The sequence below is a fragment of the Pithys albifrons genome, chromosome 10 (genome assembly GCF_047495875.1).
Source record: "Pithys albifrons albifrons isolate INPA30051 chromosome 10, PitAlb_v1, whole genome shotgun sequence".
In the NCBI taxonomy this organism is placed as follows: Eukaryota; Metazoa; Chordata; class Aves; order Passeriformes; family Thamnophilidae; genus Pithys; species Pithys albifrons.
This window is the reverse complement of record NC_092467.1, coordinates 12,304,281-12,324,478: the sequence shown is the minus strand read 5'-3', so window position 1 is coordinate 12,324,478 and position 20,198 is coordinate 12,304,281. Positions and strand designations below refer to the sequence as shown.

Here is a 20,198-nt window from a genome sequence, read left to right as displayed (position 1 = left end):
TTCATCAGTTTTGGACAAACCTGTTATTATTGCATGGATCAAAATCTGGAATGTATGAGTAATAATTATTTTATACTGAAATGCACATGAGAATAATATCTAGTTATCTATATGCTTAATATCCATTTATTTACCTACTGTAGCTTTTTTAGAACCATCGGTCGGACAGGGATATTTTTGTATTTGCAGTACTGTAACTGCCGGAGGAAATAGAGGCACAAATGACAGAAGTATGGGGAATAGAACTGATTAGTGCCAGGTACCTGTCCTTGCTCAGTAGTCCTGCTGTAGTCGAACAGACAAAACCCTTGGTAGCAGAGCCCCCAGTGGTGCTGGGGTTTAACCTCAGGTTCAAAAAACCCAGACACAAACCCCGAACTCTTTCCCCGCCCCTCTAAAGCGTTTCTTGAGCTTCTGCACAAGAGAAAAATGACCAAAATTTCCCCCCCGTTTCTTTCTCACCTCCCCTTCGCCACATACAATGCAATTAGTTAACACCTCAGCTTCATCAAAAGCGTTGTTTCACCTTATCTGCGAGGGCTGGAGGCGGCGGAGGTGAACTTTCCTCCGGGCACCAGTGCGGCCGAGCGCTCCCCTCCCTCCCTCCATCCCTGCTGCCTTATTCCACCCACGGCCTGGGCTGGCATGGGCGGGCACGTGGGGCGGGGCGGGGCCGGGCCGGGCCGGGCCGGGCGGGCACTCGGGGCGGGGCCGGGCCGGGCCGGGCGGTGGCGGCTCCCGCCCCGCTGCGCCCCCATTGGCCCGCGCGAATGACGCGCGCCCGCGCCGCGAGCCGTTGGGTTCCGCGGCCCCGCGCAGGGCGGGCCGGCCTTTGGCGGCTCCGAGCGGCGGCTGCGCGTGGGCAGCGGGAGTGCCCACCCCGGCCTTCCGAGCGCCGGCTCCGCTCGGCACGGCCGGCCTGGCACGGCTCTCCGAACCGCTCCCCGGCCCCGCACGGCACCGCCGGCCCCGACCGCTCCCCGGCCCGCACGGCATTGCCCGGCACTCAGGTGAGTGCAGCGCTGGGTGCCAGGACAGGAGTTCCGAGCGCGGCCGTGGCGGGGCCGCACCGCCCTCCTCGCCCTCCCCGCCGCCGCTGAGCGGGTCGGTGCGGTGTGTTGGCGAACACAGTGACGGGGCACCGCTCCGTGCCCGGGCCGGGGCTGCCGACACCGCCAGCTCCCTCCGGGAACAAAGGCAGGAGGGGCCCTGTGTTGTGGTCGCTGAAGGGAGCCGGGACCAACAGGCAGCTCCGATCAGTTGTGCTGTGCTTTGGATACGTGTGATGGATAGGAAATAAAAATGTAAGGGCGGGAGTGCAACAGGTTGTTCATAGAAGCGGAACCGGAGGCTCACCCGGCACAGCGGAGCGAGCTCCAAACTCTGCAGGAGCCGGAGTTGGGTGTTATGGTGTGGCATATCTGGACTCTGATGATACCAGACCTACTCTCATTTATCCACTAGACTGTAGCCTTTGTTACTGTAGTTCCTCCCCTCCTGCTTTTGCTTAGTCACTTTTTCAGTGGAGGAGCGTAGTAAATCAGAAGCCGTTCTTTATCCCTTTATTGACCTGGTTCTCAAGACGCAACTTTTACCCCACCTTCAGATTGTGGTCTTTCTTCTGCTTTAGAAGGTTTTTCATCCTGATGTGCTGTTTCTGTGAGATTCTTGCCAGGGCCTGCTGCGCTCCTGTATCCGGGGTTGCCATGGAGAGCTGTGCAGCCATCTCAGAATTTGGAAGAACGTGCTGAGTCTTGCATCTCAAAAAGATCAGTGAAGAAATTTCAGTCCGTCCTTAAGTTTTGTCTGGAAACTTTGTACCTCTTGTTGCAGTCATAATTTTATTAGAACTGTAAATGCTAGCCAAAAAAGTCCTGATCATGCTGTCCTGCTATGTTAATTTCTTACATATTTTTATAGTATGTTTAAACTAATTTGTAGGCCTGTACCACTGTTCCTTTCTACTGGTTTAATTAATGGTTACCAAGTTTTCTGAACTATACATATTCATCCTTCTTTGGTGGGAAGAACTTTGTACTTTTAGTTACTTCCGTGTAAAGCTGGGACAAAACTTACCTGAAACCTAAGACGGCTTCATAGAACTGGAAGAAACTTGTGTGAGTCTTGTCTGTTGCTTTATTTAACATGCTGTTGTTTAAATGCTCTTGTAAGTCTAAGCATCCTAAAACTGGTTAGGATTGTACATTCCTGTTATTCTTACTGGGGAATTGCTTCACAACTTGATGGTTAGAAGGTTGAAGGAAGTTTTGAAAAGCTTTTCATTGATACCTTTTACCATTTTGTTCTTGTCTCATTGTCACTTGGCTTGAAGTTGGTAATGCTTTTCTTTTTCTTTTTTTCCTGAGGTATTTAGAGGGAACATTTCTTTCCTTACATAGATTTTCTTTTGGTAGTGAGCAAGCTCATCTCCTACTATGACTATCGAGTAAAAGCATTGCAAAAACATAGGAAACCTGTTTCTTGTGGCATGTGGCAGGGAACAATGCAATTTTGAACCTGAGTCTTCTTGCAGTTTATCAGAGTGGAAATATATTCTTATTTTGCTGGAACTGTTTCTAATGTCAATTCTCAGCCTTTTGTGTCACCAAATGACAGCACAGTATGTTTCAGAGAGCACCTTGGCCTGTCACTAGTTAGAAAGGAGAAGTTTTAGTAAGAAATGGGTCTTGTTTTCCAAAAAATAAATGTTGTGTGTCTGTAGTTTTAACTACTGAACGTGTAGGGAGGTTTTATTTTTTTAATAGCTTATTTGGATTTTTTCTGTTTTGCTTAAAACTGGACAATTTTGTAGTTTCTCCTAGTCTTCTACTTTTTAAATTGAATAGTCAACATATTTGTACTTTTTGTCGTTCAGGATTTTGTAACCCTTGTGTGGTCACTTTCACTTTACACAACTTAGTCAGTTCTGCCCAGATCTGATAACTGTGTTCTTGATTCCAGTAGCTTTTAGGCTTAAAATCATAATGAAATTGGTTTTGTTTGAGGAGTAAGTGTTGGTCTTGAGACTTTTCAAGAGATGAACCAATTGCTGGAACTGTTCCTGTGAATGAAAAAAGAGACCAGATGCCAGAAAAAACCCTGAACTTTTCTTTAGCCATTTAATAGCAAGTCTGCTCTGCAAATGATAGTACCCAAAAAGGAAAAAAGGTTGGTATTTTGTGGAAGGCCACAATATTAGGACTGTGAAATACAGGAAAAACAGAAGTGGAAAGACTGTTAAGATATGACATGGTCTGAAACATCTGTAGTGTTGAACAGATGATTAACGTCAAGCTGCCTCTTGGGACTCAAATTTGGCAGTGTTTGAAGAATGTGGTTCTTGTTCACATAATAAAACTTGTGTGTATTATAAACTTTGGTAATAGGAAGGAAAGCTTTCATGCAGCTGATTTACAGGGAATATAAACCATACGTGATTTATGAAGAAGGCTCACTAAATTTATTTTATTTCTTTACTATTTCTGTTGTGGCATTTTTTTCCCTACCATTGCCCTGCTGGTATTATACTGTTAGGGAGTTTGTTCCTTGCATGTAGCACTTTGGATCCTGTGTCTTACCTAGTGGTCACTGGTTGTTGGAGGATGCACAATTGTGATCAGTTATATCAGTGTAATATTGCACGTACCTGGTGGATAAATCCATGGGCAATGGGGGCAAAATGGACTCCATTCCAGTGGCCATCACACACTGAGGGGAGAAAATGCAGTGAGTACATTCTGAGTAGATTTGCAGCTGCATCCCAGTGTTAGAATAAATGTGCAAAGCAATTTACAACTTGGCATCTCAACAAAGGCTGTTTTCCTTAAATCTACATAGGTGATGAGCTATAAATACACTGTACTTGTGTCTGTAAGAAGCAAATATGAAAAACGAAGATGTCTCCTCAGTGCAGTCTGTTCACAGGTGTTTGCCCCACACATCAGTAGTTTTTACAGGTTGTAGCTGTCCCTTGTTCTGCTGAGGACTCATTAGAGAGGACAGTTAATGGTGACTGTCAGTGCTTGGGAACTGAGGGGCACAGGAGATGCACCAAGAAATGCTGCTGGCATTGAACTATCATGGATCATTTCAGTTGTGTAACGCAGATTCTGAGACAGCTACATCTGCTCCTTGCAGGATAGAACCTTGCTGGATTAGGAATGAGTTCTTTATGCTGAGCATCACAGTGTGAAGAAGGAAATCTGAAATAGCAGCTGTGTTGCTTCACTTAAATTGCCAGTGAGTCTCAGGATTATTATTTTTTTAAATGTATGCAATCTTAAGGTAACTTTTTTCATTTCTCTGTAAGGTGCTTGTACAATCTGCTTGGTTTTTGTCTTTTACGTACCAGGATCTCTTATAAGAGATGTTATAGGCCAAGAAGGAGTTGAGCTGGCTGGAACATTTTATCAGAGAGACTTGCTCTATCAGCTGAAGTGCAGTTAGCCAACCTTTTGTGCAGAACTCTTCCCATGTGGTGTTCTTTCACACTGTGTAACATGCTCCATTTCCCAAACTGAAGGTAGTCTAGGAAGTGTCTCGTTGCCTGGGAGAGGCCTTGTATATGTTAATTTGCATGATGAGATATTCCTGAAGGAGCAATGTTCAAATTACCTTCAGAACTTGTAACAAAACTTACAGATTTTGTAGGAATACACTTTCAACTTTTGGTATGAATAGAAGAATCTGTTGTTACTTTGTTCTGAAATGTCATTGCAGTCCATTGTGGCAGTTAAGCACTTTATTTCAAAGTACTTAAATGCAAATCTCATTTCCAGTTGTGGGATGCTTGGAAAGAAGGCACCACAGTATTTGGTTTTAGTCTATGAGTGAGAATTGGTAAAGAAAATTGGAACTTGTTCTGATTTTGAAAAAAAGAATAAGGAATCCTATTACCTTGAGATATCAAATATGTGAAAAATTATGAATTATTCTGTCTGTGCTCCTTTTTTTAAGTAAAGAGAAGATATTTTTCTGCTATTTTCTTGTATCTTAAATCTTAATCTTGCTGCATATAAAATGAGTTTCAAGTTGCCTGATTAGTTAGTTTTATGATGGGGATATTAATTATATTGTGCTGGCACTTCGTGTTCTCTTTCTTTCTTATTTTATTGTAGTGGGGGATTGCCTTAGTTCAGGATTTAAATAGAAGGCTTACATTAACTGTCTGCAGAAATATCTGTATTATAAACATGCTTGTTATGGTAAACTTGTGTCAGCTACACCGGTGGGTTATTTTGTTGAGTAATTTGTGTCTTCCTCTACAGGGTATGCAAAGCTCTGTTTTGTTTTCAGGTAATCCAAGCTTTTTTGTTGTTGTTTTTGTTTTTTGTTGTTTGTTTGGGTTTGTTTGTTGGTTGGTTTTTTCCCTACCCAAGCTGTAGCATCTTCCCCCAAAGGAAATTCAAACTTAGTTCACACATGTGAAATTCACCTTAATCATGAATCAACAAATTTCTGTTTTTCTAAGAAAAGTTTTAATAAGGAAAGTTTTTCTAAGGAAATACAATTTGTACAGTTGATCTGCCTCTGTCTGTACTTTCCTCCAAGTAGCCTTTGAGTCTCTCAGCGATGACTTCATTTGGCAGGAGCTCCTTTCCCGTAGCTTTGTGAGGAGCAGCAGATGGGCAGAGAAGGCAGGACTTGATCGTCTCCTTTAGGGAAAGGCAGAAAGAAGGGAACTGTTCAGCCCCCAAATGACCAGGATCTGTCAGCCTGCCAGCCATGTGACTGTGGATAAGCACAGCAATACATTTAATCATCTGAAAAACTCCAAAAAGGAAGGTGTGGGTTGAGGGAAGGAGCAGATGAATGTGTGGAAATGTACCATTTTAAGGCAATGCAGGTGGTAAAAATAATCTTCTCCCACTGTATTGTGATTATTTGGTACACTGCTAATAAATAGCAGTAGTGGCTTTCTGTTGCTTGCTGAGGAAGTTGCACCTGTGTGGAAATACTATTTTCTGTCAAAAGTTAAAATGAAGGGATCTGTCATAGACATTCTGTGTAACTGAGAACTGCAAACTGATGAAAGTGATTGTCTGCCATAGTGAGAAAATTCGTAGTGTGCAATCAATTCTCGCTGAAATGGAAAATGCCTTAAAATGTGAAATGCTTGTCTGGAGGTTGCAGTAACCAGAACTATTAGCCTGCATACAGGCTTTGGGGAAGGAAACCTCACTCCAGTTTTAGCATATGTTTTGCTGATTCAGTGCAGGGAAGGTTGAGCTGTACTTCCATCATGCAAACCCCAAGCTTCTGTATAAATCTGTGATTTAGTGGAACAATGAAAAGTGACTTTTTGACAGTGATAAGTAGGTGGGTTTTTTTTTTTAGATAGAGCCTTGAATTGAGGCAAAGTTCCGTTTTTCTGATGGTTTAATTGAAGATCCCTTAGCTCTTTTTATCCAGGGTGGGTAATCCCTAACTAGGGCTCACCATTTTCTCGTAATAACGACTTGATGAAGTGCATGTTTTGTCTGTTGTGGGCTTTGAACTGGCTGCCACATTTGATTGCCTGACCTTTGTCTTGCTTCATTTGATTTGATTTGGGGGGGTTGGTGGTTCTGGTGCTGGTGTTCGTTTTGGTTTTGGTATCACACCACTGTGTGATCAGTAACACCAGTTTAATTTTCCACTTCTGAAGGAGGCCCCAGCCTTTTTTTCTCTACTGGCATTTTGTTGCTACTTGGAAATTTAAAACAAAGTAGGACTTCTGCATTTGACAGCTAGAATAGTAAAATGGCATTTTAAGGTTGTGTATTCAACTTCAGTTTTCTATTTATGATTTCCTGAAAGGTACCTCTTTAACACGAATATGTATTTTGCATTGCCAGAGGTGTGGTGAGAAGAATTTAAGGCAGCTGCATTGCATTAATACAGATTTTTTTTCTTGCAAGCCCCTAGTGGTTTTTTCAGCCTACATGAAATTTTAATTAAAAATGCAAGTTTAGGAGAAAGCTGACAGTGAAACAGGTGATGCTGACAGCTCAGAACTTCTCCTGATGTCAGTTATTTTGCCTGGCTTGGCTGCTGAAGCCCCGTGTCCCCTGAGTACATTCCATGGTGATCACCAGCTCAGCAAGGCCGGTTACAGAGAGATACTCTCAGTAGTTTCTCAGTAGTTGAAGTGCATCAGTTGAAAGAGCAAGGCTTAGTTTGCTGTAGCACAATCCTCCCAAAGCCAGTTGACAACTGAGAGATGCCATCTATGAAGTGTTCGACTTCCACCTCTGGAATTTTGAATTCATCACTCTAATTAATATGCTGTAAGTTTGCTTACTGATTACACATTAGCATGGCTGAAGGAGTAATTGACATCCTAATGAGTTGTGGGTGAAGAAGCGAGGTATGAAGACCAGACCCAGTAATTTCTGTTGGATATGTGATGATGTGTTGGCCAATGTGGGTGTGTCTGCATCACCCTCCCAAGATTAGGAATGTGCCTTATGGCCAGTAAGAAGGGAAGAAAGCAGGAGTGGTGCTTCCAGCTGGTGAGAGATGGTGGCATCAAGGCACAGGATAAGGGTTAAGTATGAGGACAGAAGTGTAGCTCAGATACAGTAAAGCTACAAACAGCTGATGTGAAATGTGCTGCTAAAAATAACTGATATTTAAATAAATGCAGGTGTTCTGATGTACTTCTCATTATCACTCTTTTTTTAATTAAAATGGCATCAGGAATGCTCACAGATGGTTGCTGCAGACGGGGTGCATACATCTCATACCTCTGTGTGTATGAGTTATCTGATATGAAGTTTGGACAAACTTCCGGAGAATAAATAGCTGTAACTCAGTCTGCCCAGTGTGTGGGTTGCAGTGGGATTGTAAACTGGAGATGTCACGCTTCCTAATTGCAAAAATACACCCACACCCACCTGTTGATGCCAAATAATTCTAGTGATGAGCGTGGAAAGTCAAAATAGTTTTAATTGGAAGAATGTGGATAGTCTGTTTGAGGGCTGCTGTGAAGGTAGAGTATGATGGGAAGCAGGAATCTTCACTGTTGGAACTTGATAAAACTAATGAGAAAAAGACATGGCCTACATTGACAATTAAATATAGAGGGTTGCTTTGCTTCTGGTGACAGCTCTGAATCTGAGCTCTGTTTTTGTCTTTTGACACCTCTGCAGTCTCCTGATGAAATATGCATTTGTGAATTACACAACTACATGTTTATTTGCAAAGGAAAGTAATATTAGTACTGAGCAATAAATACGTCACTATCTCTACTAAAAATATGTTTAAAAGTGGGTAGACACTTGAATACAGTTTCTTTTCTATTAATCTTTTCCCAACCAGCCTAAACATGTCTAATGTCTACGTGTTGGCTGCTGCAATCCCTTTTAAGCAGAGTTTGGAGCTCGTATCGTGATGCTGCAGCATTTTGGAAACAAGACAGTGTAAACACAACACCCCTCACCTCCCAAGCCCTCATACCTTCCTCCTTTCTTTTGGGAGCAGGGAGGGGAAAAGGGAAGAGCCTAAGTCTTTGCTGGCTGCTGTGCTCATAGTATTCCAGGTGGGACAGTCTCCAGAGTGGATGACCTCCAGATGGAATTCTGCATTATAGTTCTCACTGCAGAGGGCCTTCAGCTGATTATCAGGGTTTCAGTAACAATGTTCATGTGTAAATCAGTTTGTCATCTGTTCTATGTTATGCCTTTCATTCTGTAGCTTTTACACTTAAGCTTTTTTCTTGGAACTTCCTGAGGCCAAAGAATACTAACAAGGGTAAATTATTCCAAGTTCCCAAGAGAAGAGAGAGTGTTGTTTTTTGTTAAACCTCCTTTGCTTTCTTCACTTGCCTACAGGAATTGCCATATATATGTAGAAGGCTTTGGCTCTGCCTCTCAGTTCTTGATTGATGTTTCCTGCTTGGTAGGAGCAATGTTATGCTTTTACATCAGCTCCAAATGGTTATGAGTTATTAACTAACTATGAGACTTCAAGCCAAGCATCTTGTGTTCCCTTTGCAGAGACGCAGCTGAATGGAGCTTGAAGGGCCACAGGTGAAAGAGTGTGAGCATTTCTGAAGGTGTGAGGTGCATCTGGCAGCAACTTCCTTATCTGGGTAATAAAGAAGAGTTTTTCTACAGGAGCTTAGGATATCTTTACTCCAGCTTCTTGATAAACTACTTGGAATGGTGTTCTGACAACAGTTCTCTGGAGCACTTACCCTGCTACAGGACAGTAGTACTTTCTCTACTGACAATGCAGCTCCATGGAGGACAGTAATGTCTGGATAAGCATGCGCGAGGATCGCTCCTTCCACGTGCGATACAGGTAAGGCTGTGCTTGTTTTACTGTAGATGGGTAAGTGTGCTGAATAATAGAAAACTAAACAAGTTGCAACAAATAGTTTGGTATCTCTGTTAGCTATTGCAACTGAACCACTTCTTTGTCTTACTGATTTTTGAGTGATGAAAATGTACTTTTGCTATGTAGCAGATTATATTAATATAGCTACATGATTGTATAGTACTGGAACTGTGCATGATAGCAGAATGGTACATAATTGTCTGTATTTCTTTGTATTTCAAGTAGAATGATCTGAAGTATGAGCCCTGCAGGGCAATACCTGCTCCCTCTTCTAGCTGTGGGACTGCCTATGCAGTTTGTTGTTAAGTTTTATATTCTAAAGTTCTCTGTTCGTATCCCATTATTGCTTCTTTAAACGGTGGATTTTTAGGCATGCTGTCACCTTGAGCAGTGCTTTCCTTGCTTTAAAATGAAGAGACTTAATTGATAGATGGAAACTGCTTTGAAACCCTAGACTCAAAGCACTGTTATTGCAAGTGAACAAGGTATGTGATTTCCCTTCTGAGAGCTTTTATCACTTTTTGTCTGAACCCCCTTTAGAGACGTGGCACAACGTGTGAGCATTGCAGCCTCCCTCTAATGAACCTCAACAACAGCAGCATTGTGTAGTGTGTGGGGTTTGGAAGGGTGAATCCTGCAGCTCATTCAACAGGAAGGGACATGGGAACACCAGAATGATCGTTTTAAAAAGACATAAAAAGTGTGATTCAACCTCCACCCTGGTCATCCTTGCTTTGGAGGCCTTTTTCCAGCTGGCTAACAGCAATAAGGCACTACCCATATTTGTAAGATAGCACATGCTTAAGTTTACTTTTGAAAGCTTCTGACAATGTTACATTCCTGTTACATCGGTCTTCTCTTCCATTTCTTAGAAGTGCCGTGTTCTGGTTGGCAGTGCAGTCAGCAGGAGCAGCTTTGTCATGGTCAGTAAGGAGAAAACATGGCAAATAAACTGTAGTTTACTGTCTGCTCACTTTATTTTGCTAAAATGTTTATAGACAGCAGGAATCCCTAAGTGTGTGAGCATGATGGTTCTTCTGTGCTGCGTGTCTCTGTAACGCACCCACTCCCAGCATTGCTCTGTGTTCACCCACACTGTTGCTGATGCAAGAGACCCTCCCCAGACAACTCCAGAAGACACTTGCTCACTTCTCAATAAAGCAGGGGCTGGTCAGGGTACGATTATAGAAGTAATTGGATGAAAAAAGCGTCATAGCCAATTGTCTGGTTTAAATTGACAAGCCAAAAATAACTTCCAAAAAATTGGCAAGCACATTCAGGGCAAAATGTCTTACTGCTTTATGCTGTATTTCAGGACAGGCTTGAAAGATACCAATTAAAAATATTAACAGTAAAATATTAATGGCCTTATTAAACCTTTCTCTAAGCACTGTAATCTTACTGATATTTAAAAAAACATTATGCCATAATACTTTAAATTTTAAAAAATATTAATATATTCTAAAATTTGGAGAAACTGCAAATTAATTCAATATGTTAAACTGGAACTTTATGATGATTTAATTTAATAATCATAATTAATTTTTACAATTTTAAATTAAAATTTAATTTGGACAGATTAATTTTGTTGCTGTTTAAAACTTAATGCAGGAAATAGTAGGTTATAAATTACTGAGATGGAGGAATGTTACCAGTTTTAAAATTTTTTTAGCTACAGATATTGTCCCAGGCTCACTTACCTGTGACTTGGCCCTTTCCTTCTTTTTGGCAATCCATTAGAACTGTTTTTAGGAGAGGCTGGTGGCCCACTCCTAAGGAAAGGCTTTACTATGGGTCTGTTTCTGACTGTGCAAGCTGATTCTTTCTCCCCACAGTACTTGACCCATGTCACTTTAACAGCTATAAAAATGCTGATGCTGGTGGAAGGACACTATTTTTTTTCTTTTGTAGTTTAGTGACTGGAAATAAAATGCTGATGTTACTAAATAGGACTAATAAATGATCTGTAAAGCAAATATTTGTAGAGCTTGTTTGTCTTGGCCTGTTAAATTTATATACCAAAACCTTGTAACTGCTTTTATCTTGACTGGAGCAAAAGAACCCAAACCTCAGGTGTGTGTTTCTGTGTGTGTGTGTTGTTTTGTTTCTGACTTTGCCATCAAGCAGTTTGAGGGAACCAGCGTTGCAGTGGAGGTGAAGCTCCTTGAAGTGGTCAGCAGGGAGGCTTCTGCATTCCAGGGGGGAGCCAAGAGTAGGGCAGGAGTCAGGAATGGTATGTAGCTTTATTACAGGATGCTGGGGAATTAGTAATGCTCTGCACCTGAACTAAAGGGATGTAATAGGGCAGATTGGTTTGTGTCTAGGTATGTTACGTGTTTCTTGGCAAATTGATGGTAACCTTGTTCCCCCTCAAGAGCAAAAAGTCCTCTTACTGGGAATTGAAGTGACTACACCTGAATTGTATTTAGAGACTGTAGTAATCAGTGAGTCTTGGTGCCTTCTTCTGTTGCCTTGTTTCTTACCAGCTTTCTGGTTTCATTGTAAGATCGGAACAGCTAAAGGGAGGGAGACTCCAAAATGGGAGAAACAACCAGGGAGGTCAGGGTGAAGGCGACATGTTTAGGGTTTATATTTTTATAAGGGTAAAGATTTAAATGAGAATGTGAAGGAGGCCAGAGAAGAACAGGGGTAAAAAATGAAAAGAAAAAAAAAGAGCCAGGCAAGAGGAAAAGCTTAGAGGAACAGATAAGGATGAGGTAGTTTTACAAATGAGAAATTATTCAGAAGATGCCAGCCTTTTGGAGAACAGGTCCAGGCAGCTATAAACAGAATAGCAAAATGAAGCCCTGTGTGAGCAGTTCCACAGTAATATCTGGGGGAAGGTTATCCTGTTCAGCAGGAACAGAATTCCATTAGAAGTACCCAGATGAATGGGCCTTGTTCTCTTCTTCTCTGCAGATTCAATGTATCTTTTGTTTGGCCATTGGGTGTTGAGTAAATAATTCACTTCAGCCCTGGAACAGAGAAGTAATGTCATATTCTCCTTGTAACTATTTAATGACTTCTTAAAACATTGATTACCTAGCCCTGTCTACTCTGCCAACATGCTATTTAACCATTATAGTGACAGATGGAAAATACCTACATAAATCTTAAAAAAAAACCAGCAAAGCAAAACAATAAGTGTTTATTTGCATATCTCCTTTACTTAGCAGAAAGGAAGAAAAAAACCAAGTCCAAACCAAACCTTTTCTGAGCCCAGTTTTGATACCTGAGGGATAAGCCTATCAAGCTTTTAAAATAACCGAATGATTTTGTAGCTCTTCTATAACATTTATAAAATATTAATATTGAATGCAGACGACTGTGGAAATAAATGTTTAATTTTCTCTATTCTATTTTTTATAGCTTATTTAGATTTTGAAATAGGTCAGTAAGAATGGATCCAAATGGAATTAAAGTTTAATTTTCTGTACAGATTCTGGCAGCCTGTTTACACAACCTTTCTAGAGTTGGGCTCAAGAGTAAAGTTAAATTTTGAGTTCTTTTTTCACTCACACAATTACTAATTCCCATTTTCATTTACTTCCTGTAATTCTGGTTGAATTGAAACACTGTAATAACAGCTGATTTTCATCAGTCTGGATATAAGCCTTTTGCTTCATAGTTGTTTGTGTGTATGAAAAGATGCAGATCTTCCATTTTCATACACCACACTCGAGTCTGGGGTTTGATGTCAAAGGATTATGTTTCAACTTCCCTGAGGAAATGGCAGTGCTGCCTTGGCAGTTGGAGTGTTTGGGGTAGTGTGAGATGAGCTGAGTGCAGCCTGTCAGGGGAGTTCCTGGAGCACAGCACCCTTTGACATCATCTTAGTGCCTTTTCTTCACGGATCACGTGGTTGATGCGTCACAGTTGCAAGTCAAAATATGATTTCTATTTTTTATGGAATAAATTAATTTATAGAAGTGGAGTCCAGTGCAGCATTTTGACTCTTATGTCACACACATTTTGTCAAAGTTCTGCCCTTTTTAGCTGTTGAAGCTAAAAATCTGAAGAACTGAGTGTGGCTGTGGAATGATCTAAGTCTTTGCAGTAAGAAGCGCCATATTTTCTGGCTGTCACTCTAATTGGACGTGTCAGTTAACATGAGGTGCCCGGAGAGAACCTCTTTGGAATAGGATTAAGATTACCCAATGAAGTGTTTTAAATCCTAAACCTTCAGTTGCTGATGGTGTAATCATTCCTGCCTTGTACTTAAGCATTTCTGCCTTTTTCTGTCTTACCTTCAACACATGAACAATGCAGTGAAAACCAGGTGGTGTGTTATAGGAGTGTTTTAACTTCTCTGAGAAGAGTTTCCAAAGCTGAAAGTACTGCATGTGTTATGGATATCCAACCTGAGAAGCTGGGCCTGGGAAAAACTTCATGCCCAAGCTCCCTCTCGCTGTCGGCATCTTTACCAACTACCAGGCACACAGGGCTTGTCATTTCAAGAGTTAAATATGTCTGTCATCTCTTTGTGCTTAAGTTGTGGAATGTCGAAGAGCAGCAGGTATGGTGCTATTTCTGTTGGTAGCTTATTGTACTTATGATCTGAATTCCTCTAGTTCTCTTGGAAGTCATTGGATTTTTCGAAAATACCTTATTCCTGCTCAGGTTTGAGTTGAATTTTTTATGATCTATTTTTTTCCAGTTTAGGAAAATAAAGAAATGTAAGAATTTTAGATATGTTAAATATTTCATCACTCTCTCTTGTCAAAACAGCTGTTGTCTGGTGTTGCCATTAAAATACCTTTGGGAATCCCAGCATTGGATTGTCCACTTTTTGGCAATATTAGCACATGCTTTTTAAACAATCACAGAATGTCTCTTAGTGAGTTTTCTTTTTGAAAAAATTTTGAACAATAGAATGATGACATTTTTGCAAGCTTTGAAAAATGCTTGAATCTCGAAAAAGCCAGAGAACCATATTGATTCAAGACTGAGACCTCCTCCCCCTTCTCTCCCCTACCTCCCTTGCATCCCAGAACTGGAAAGTAGGATATGTTTGTATATGATCATTAACATTTACAAAATGTTACATTTTGTATGCCTGAATTCACAGTGGCAAAAGTGCATGTGAATGTTTTTTGTCACTGTACTCTCTATCAGCTTCTTTATTCACTGTTCAAAGTGTAATCTGCAAATTCATCCATACCGAAGTATTTTCTACCTATATAATTACACAATTATTTTTTCACAATAATAAACAATACTCCGGTGGGTTTTGGAATGCTGTATCAGTGAAGTAACTTGAATTGACATATATTTTGTCATTAATTGAAGGTAGATGTTTTTTTCTTACACTTGAGAATTTTCATAGCAGTGCCAGTATTCGAAATTAAGTGCCAAGGAGTATTGAATTACATAGGGAACAGTTTGGGGAAAATTCATCATGGTCTTTGATACACAGAATAGTCTAATTTCTTTTCTGTAAAACATTTTGCAGGCAACTGTGCTATCAGCCTAAAAATTAAAGTGCTTACATTTGTCAAAATTGTATTTGTCAGTAATAGCTTGATTTCTAGATCACACTTCTGAAGTTATTTAGATGGTGAAAATTGCATTTTTTAATCCTGTGGGTGCTCTTTATGAATAAAGCAGTGTTTGGATTTCTTCCCCGAGACTGAAAAAGAAAGAAAACAAGAAGTTGAAGCTGTTTGTTCTAATGTTATGTTTGCTCATCACCACTGAAATTGCAATTTCCATTTCAGCCCAAATTTCTGTAACATTATAATGCAAAGCTCATTGGTTGTACAAACAAATAGAGGCCCTCTGAGTAAAAGACCCTGTTCAGAACTCAGGTGAGGGGCAGAGTGCTGCATTTGGAGTGATTGTGCTTGCTGCTGTGTTGTGCAGGATGGAGGCGTCCTGCCTGGAGCTGGCTCTGGAGGGGGAGCGCCTGTGCAAAGCCGGGGATTGCCGGGCTGGCGTGTCTTTCTTTGAAGCTGCTGTTCAGGTTGGAACCGAAGATCTGCGCACCCTGAGTGCGATTTACAGCCAGCTGGGCAATGCCTATTTCTACCTGCATGAATATGCAAAGGCCTTGGAATACCACCACCATGATTTAACTCTTGCAAGGTGATCTTACATCTTCAACCGTTTTCTTTATGTCATCCCATTCCTGTAGAGATGAGCAGTTGACTGTTCCTTTTCCTGCCAAACCCTGCTATTAATACTGGCTAATGAGTGAACATGGTGGTGGCAGAGGGTGGGGGGTCTGGCAGGTCAGTTGGTTGCCCTCTAACCTGGCAGCTAATACTTGGTCCAGCACCATAATCCTAGGACTGACTGAGGCCTCACCAGATTTCTGGGTAATTAAGTGGCTTCTTTAAATCCACCCTTTCTTTAACCTTTCCTGTTTCTCAAACCCAGTATTTCTAGTTCTCCAGAATGTTAAGCTGCTCTCATGTTTATCTGTGTAAAACTCGCTGTGAAATCAAACCCTTGTGTGTTTCATATGATATTTATGCATCTTACTTTTACTGGTTTGGTATAAATCCAATAAAAGACACAGACACCTAATGTACTTAACCTCAGTTAAGGCACAGATCTGTTCTTCCCCCTGCCTCAAGTGCTGTGACACTGCGGGAATTTGTCCAAGTCAGAGGGTTCGGTGGGAGTCTCTTGCCTTAGTCTGGCTTAGCACCCAGGAATGTACTGGTGCCTCCAGGCTTTCTGGGACACTGGTGTGTCTTGTAAGTCATAGGAGACTGTGATAGTCAGGTAAAACTCAGATGCAGTTAAATCTTTATTCCTAATGCTGGGACTGTCTTTCTGCATCATCATTCAGAATTTTCTCCCTATTTTCTCCCTTCTCTTCATAAAAGACACAAACTAAAAAAAATGTCAAGTATATGATCATAATTCATGTAATCATCTATCATACATTGATCATCTGCCTGGTTTCAAATTGTACACTATTTTCTGGATACTTCATTTCTGCAATTTTAGGACAATTGGAGATCTCCTGGGAGAAGCTAAAGCTAGTGGGAATCTGGGCAACACCTTAAAGGTACTTGGGAATTTTGAAGAAGCTATTGTTTGCTGTCAGAGACATCTGGATATTTCCAGAGAGCTTAATGATAAGGTAAGAGTTGTGTGGGAATCTGGAAGTAAATTGTTAACACACATTTCTGAACCCTATTGTACTGATAAGGCATGTGCCACCTTTCAGAGTGAAGTAAATATAGTGAATATTCAATTATTTCTTCTAGACAGCAAGTTGTAATATAGTTGTTTGCACCTGGAAAACTGTAAATACAGGTTAAACATTACCTTATTTTGTGGTTTGTTTGTTCTTAGGTTAATTTTTAATGGCAGTTGACTTCAGGAATTATTATGTGTCTTGCAGCTAAAAAGGAAGTAACAGTTGCATTGAGGGACATCACTGTGTGGGTGGGAAGAGCATGTTCAGAACGGGCAGAGTGTAGTGTGTGTGGATGAGTAGTTAACAAACTTTTTTCCTATCTGTACATTGTACAAATAGTTGTTGTGATGAAAGATTTTGAAGCATGAAATGTTAATGCTTTATTTTACTTTTGGTTTAGGTTGGAGAAGCAAGAGCACTCTATAATCTGGGAAATGTGTATCACTCTAAGGGGAAAAATGTAGCTAGTGCTGGGACTCATGATCCAGGGGAACTTCCAGATGATGTAAAAAATGCTTTACAAAAAGCTGCAAATTATTATGAGTAAGTAGTAGCTTTAAATGTTGGGGACTGGGAGAATGTGATCGTGTTGTTCATTAGAATATGGGAGATTTGTAGGTCACGAGCTAAACTGTGGAATGTTTCTATGCAGAGCTGAGGTACCTGTCAATTTGTTCTTTTCAGTGGGAGAGTGCACTGGTTTTTGTTACGCCCTCAGTTTTAGTGGACCTCACAAGTCCTTCCCTTAGGTTAGAAGCCAGCAGTGCTCATCAAACCTGGCTCAGACCACAGTACCTTGTATACTTCTGTATGTAACTAGATGTGAGCACACTGGCTTGAGTAAGGATGTCTCACAGAAAATTTTCCTAATCAGGTCTGTAGTTGCGTAAAGGCCATTGAAGCAGGCCAAAGTAGAACACCTCTACTTTTCCTTTAAATAATTTGAAAAATCTTTATATAAATGACTACGAGGAAAAATCCCCCTCTTGAAAGTCACTGTTCTTCTCACTTTCCCCCAAAACAGGGAAAATCTGACAATAGTAACAGAGCTGGGTGACAGAGCAGCACAAGGACGTGCCTTTGGAAATCTAGGAAACACACACTATCTTCTGGGCAACTTCAGGAGTGCAGTTTTAGCGCATGAACAGGTACAACTTGGAATGCATTTTTTAATGCATTTCTATATGCAAATGTGTGTGACGAAGTATAAAATGGAGTAAATAATGCACTTGTTTCCTATTTTTAAGCGCCTCCTAATTGCAAAAGAATTTGGTGATCGATCAGCAGAAAGAAGAGCATACAGCAACCTTGGAAATGCCTACATATTCCTGGGTGAATTTGAAACTGCTGCTGAATACTACAAGTTAGTTGCCTGCTTATAAATACAATTTATACCTCTTGTACAGTTGACTTCTGTTGTGGCTGGTACTGTAGTTCACTGTAGAATAGCCATCCCCTGAACATAAAAAAAACCCCCTCGTATTTGTTTAGCAAAAAATATTCTTTCCTGTCTGCTTAAATGTTCTGATTATTTTAACGGAAGGGTGGCATTAATACATTTTTAAACTCTTTTGTTACTTTAAACATTCTTCTCAGCACTGTAGACAGACATCTTTCCATTGCATGGCATTTATTCCCTTTATTCTAGAACCACAGGCATTACTGTCTCAGCAAGTTTGAGTTTCCTTGATTCCTCTGGTCTTTCTGGAATGATCTGAGCAACTTTCCTCCCCGGGCTGGGTGGCTGCCTCGGGTGTGCTCTGTAGCTGAGAGGTGGTGCATGGCAACACAAATTTACATCTTTAGTCTGTATTTTCAATCCAGGCTTTTTCCCTTGATCTCTGCAGCACTAAAGAGTTCCTGCTGTACTTGGGAAAGTAAAATCATGGCAAAGATATAATGTAGGTGTTTTTAGCATCTTACTTGGATTTTGGAGCTTACCTGTTCTTTTATGAATGGGAACAGAAGCCTTAGTACCGAGCAGATTGCTCTTGGCACTGGAATTCTTCTGGTCCAGCAGAGCCAGCCTGGCTTGGTGGGTGTGGGTCTGTCCTGCTCCTGCTGATGGGGGAGGTAGTTATTGTAACACTGGTAGTAAACTGTGTCAAGTGTGTGCTGTCAGGGAAACTTCTATGAATCATTAATGAAGCAATAATTTAAAATTCAAAGATGCTGTTTGAGGGATAAGCCTGTTCTCTAAAATGAAGTAAATGGAAATACTTTATGGAGGGCAGTGCAAGACTTTACAAGTCTAAGAGTGTAAGAGTTTACATGGTACTAATTTCTTTTTCAGCTGGTAACTTGTCAGCCAGGTGTCTCAATGTGTTTCAGCTGTGTAACTGATTTTTAGTACTGAATGCTTTTCCTTGCAGTGATTTTTAATGTGACTGCCCCTTTTTTCCAGGAGGACACTGCAGCTGGCTCGGCAGTTGAAGGACAGAGCTGTGGAAGCACAGGCCTGCTACAGCCTGGGCAACACATACACTCTGCTCCAGGACTATGAGAAAGCCATTGATTATCATCTGAAACACCTTGTGATTGCCCAGGAGTTACATGATAAGTAAGCCCCAAGAGATGTGACACTTAGAGCAAATCTTGTTGCCTCTAAATCTGCTGTCATTGTTCTGTATGTCACAGCTGAATTAATGTGAATTCCTTACAGTGCTGGGCTCTGGTTTTCATATGGAAAACAAAAGTTACTCATTAAGTTATTGCAGATAATGAGTCTGGGATGAAAGACAAATTGATGAGTAACTGTCTCTACATCTCCTCCTGTCAGCATTGTTGTCTGTGTAAATTAAGAAAAAGTAGATCCCTCTGTCATGACCTCATTGTAATAATTTTGCATACTTTCATAAGGATTTGTCTCCTACTTGTCCACAAATTAATAATATGGGAAGGGGTGGGGAAAGGAGAATAACACAGTAGCAAGTAATGTTTATATTACAATCATGATTTCTAAGGCCTTTTTTACAGTGTTGGGTACAACTAAAATTTTTCACTACATTTAAATGTACATCTTCTACTGCAATAAACAGAATATAGGAAGAATACTAAGATATGCTAACTGAGGAAAAGCAAAGTAGGTTATACAGTGTTCTGTGCTTGCAAAACTGAGTGACTTGTTTGCTGTGAGCTTAAAAATTAAAATTGTGACTAAATTGTTCATATTTATGGTAATACCCAGATCACACTCCTTTAAATACAGTACTTACTGTGTTGGTGTTGGAGTGCTCTGATAACAGCCTTCCTTGGAACAGCAATCTCATTGTCGCAGTGGGGGTCAAGGTGTAACTGAAAATGTGCCTGTGCTTTTCAGAATTGGTGAAGGAAGAGCGTGCTGGAGTTTAGGGAATGCATACACTGCTCTGGGAAATCATGACCAAGCTATCCATTTCGCAGAAAGGCACCTGGAGATTTCAAGAGAGGTATGACTTTCATACTCCTGCTGTTGGCTTTTGCTTTCACTTACACAGGGGTTTCATGGAGGTGTGTCCATGCATCTAATTTTGAGTAATGGAATGCATTTTGAATGCAGGGGTAGTTGACTCCACATCATTTCAGCCCTGTCTCACTGCAGGTAGCTCCTTAGTTCCAGTGTCACCTCACACAATGTCATCATGGAATCCAAGGTGGTAGCCTAGCAGAGGTTATTTTAGCCTTTATTTACCTGTTAGTTGTTAGGTACTTCATTAAAAAGATGATTCACTATTCAAGCAGGAAA

General features: G+C 40.9%; 1 protein-coding gene across 2 annotated transcripts in view; it reads left to right on the top strand.

Moving 5' to 3' along the window:
- The first annotated feature begins 801 nt into the window (after positions 1-801).
- Positions 802-20,198, top strand: part of GPSM2 (G protein signaling modulator 2) — a 24,833-nt gene continuing 5,436 nt past the window's right edge. Inside the window, exons 1-9 of one of the 2 annotated variants that reach the window (XM_071565661.1) lie at positions 802-1,010; positions 8,979-9,285; positions 15,184-15,405; positions 16,279-16,414; positions 16,875-17,017; positions 17,499-17,622; positions 17,722-17,837; positions 18,879-19,034; positions 19,794-19,902. In XM_071565661.1, the coding sequence (XP_071421762.1) occupies positions 9,224-9,285; positions 15,184-15,405; positions 16,279-16,414; positions 16,875-17,017; positions 17,499-17,622; positions 17,722-17,837; positions 18,879-19,034; positions 19,794-19,902 (1,068 nt within the window). In that variant the 5' untranslated portion in view covers positions 802-1,010; positions 8,979-9,223. Of the gene's footprint in view, positions 1,011-8,899; positions 9,286-15,183; positions 15,406-16,278; positions 16,415-16,874; positions 17,018-17,498; positions 17,623-17,721; positions 17,838-18,878; positions 19,035-19,793; positions 19,903-20,198 lie in introns of those variants that run through there. The other variant, XM_071565662.1, reaches the window with a different exon arrangement.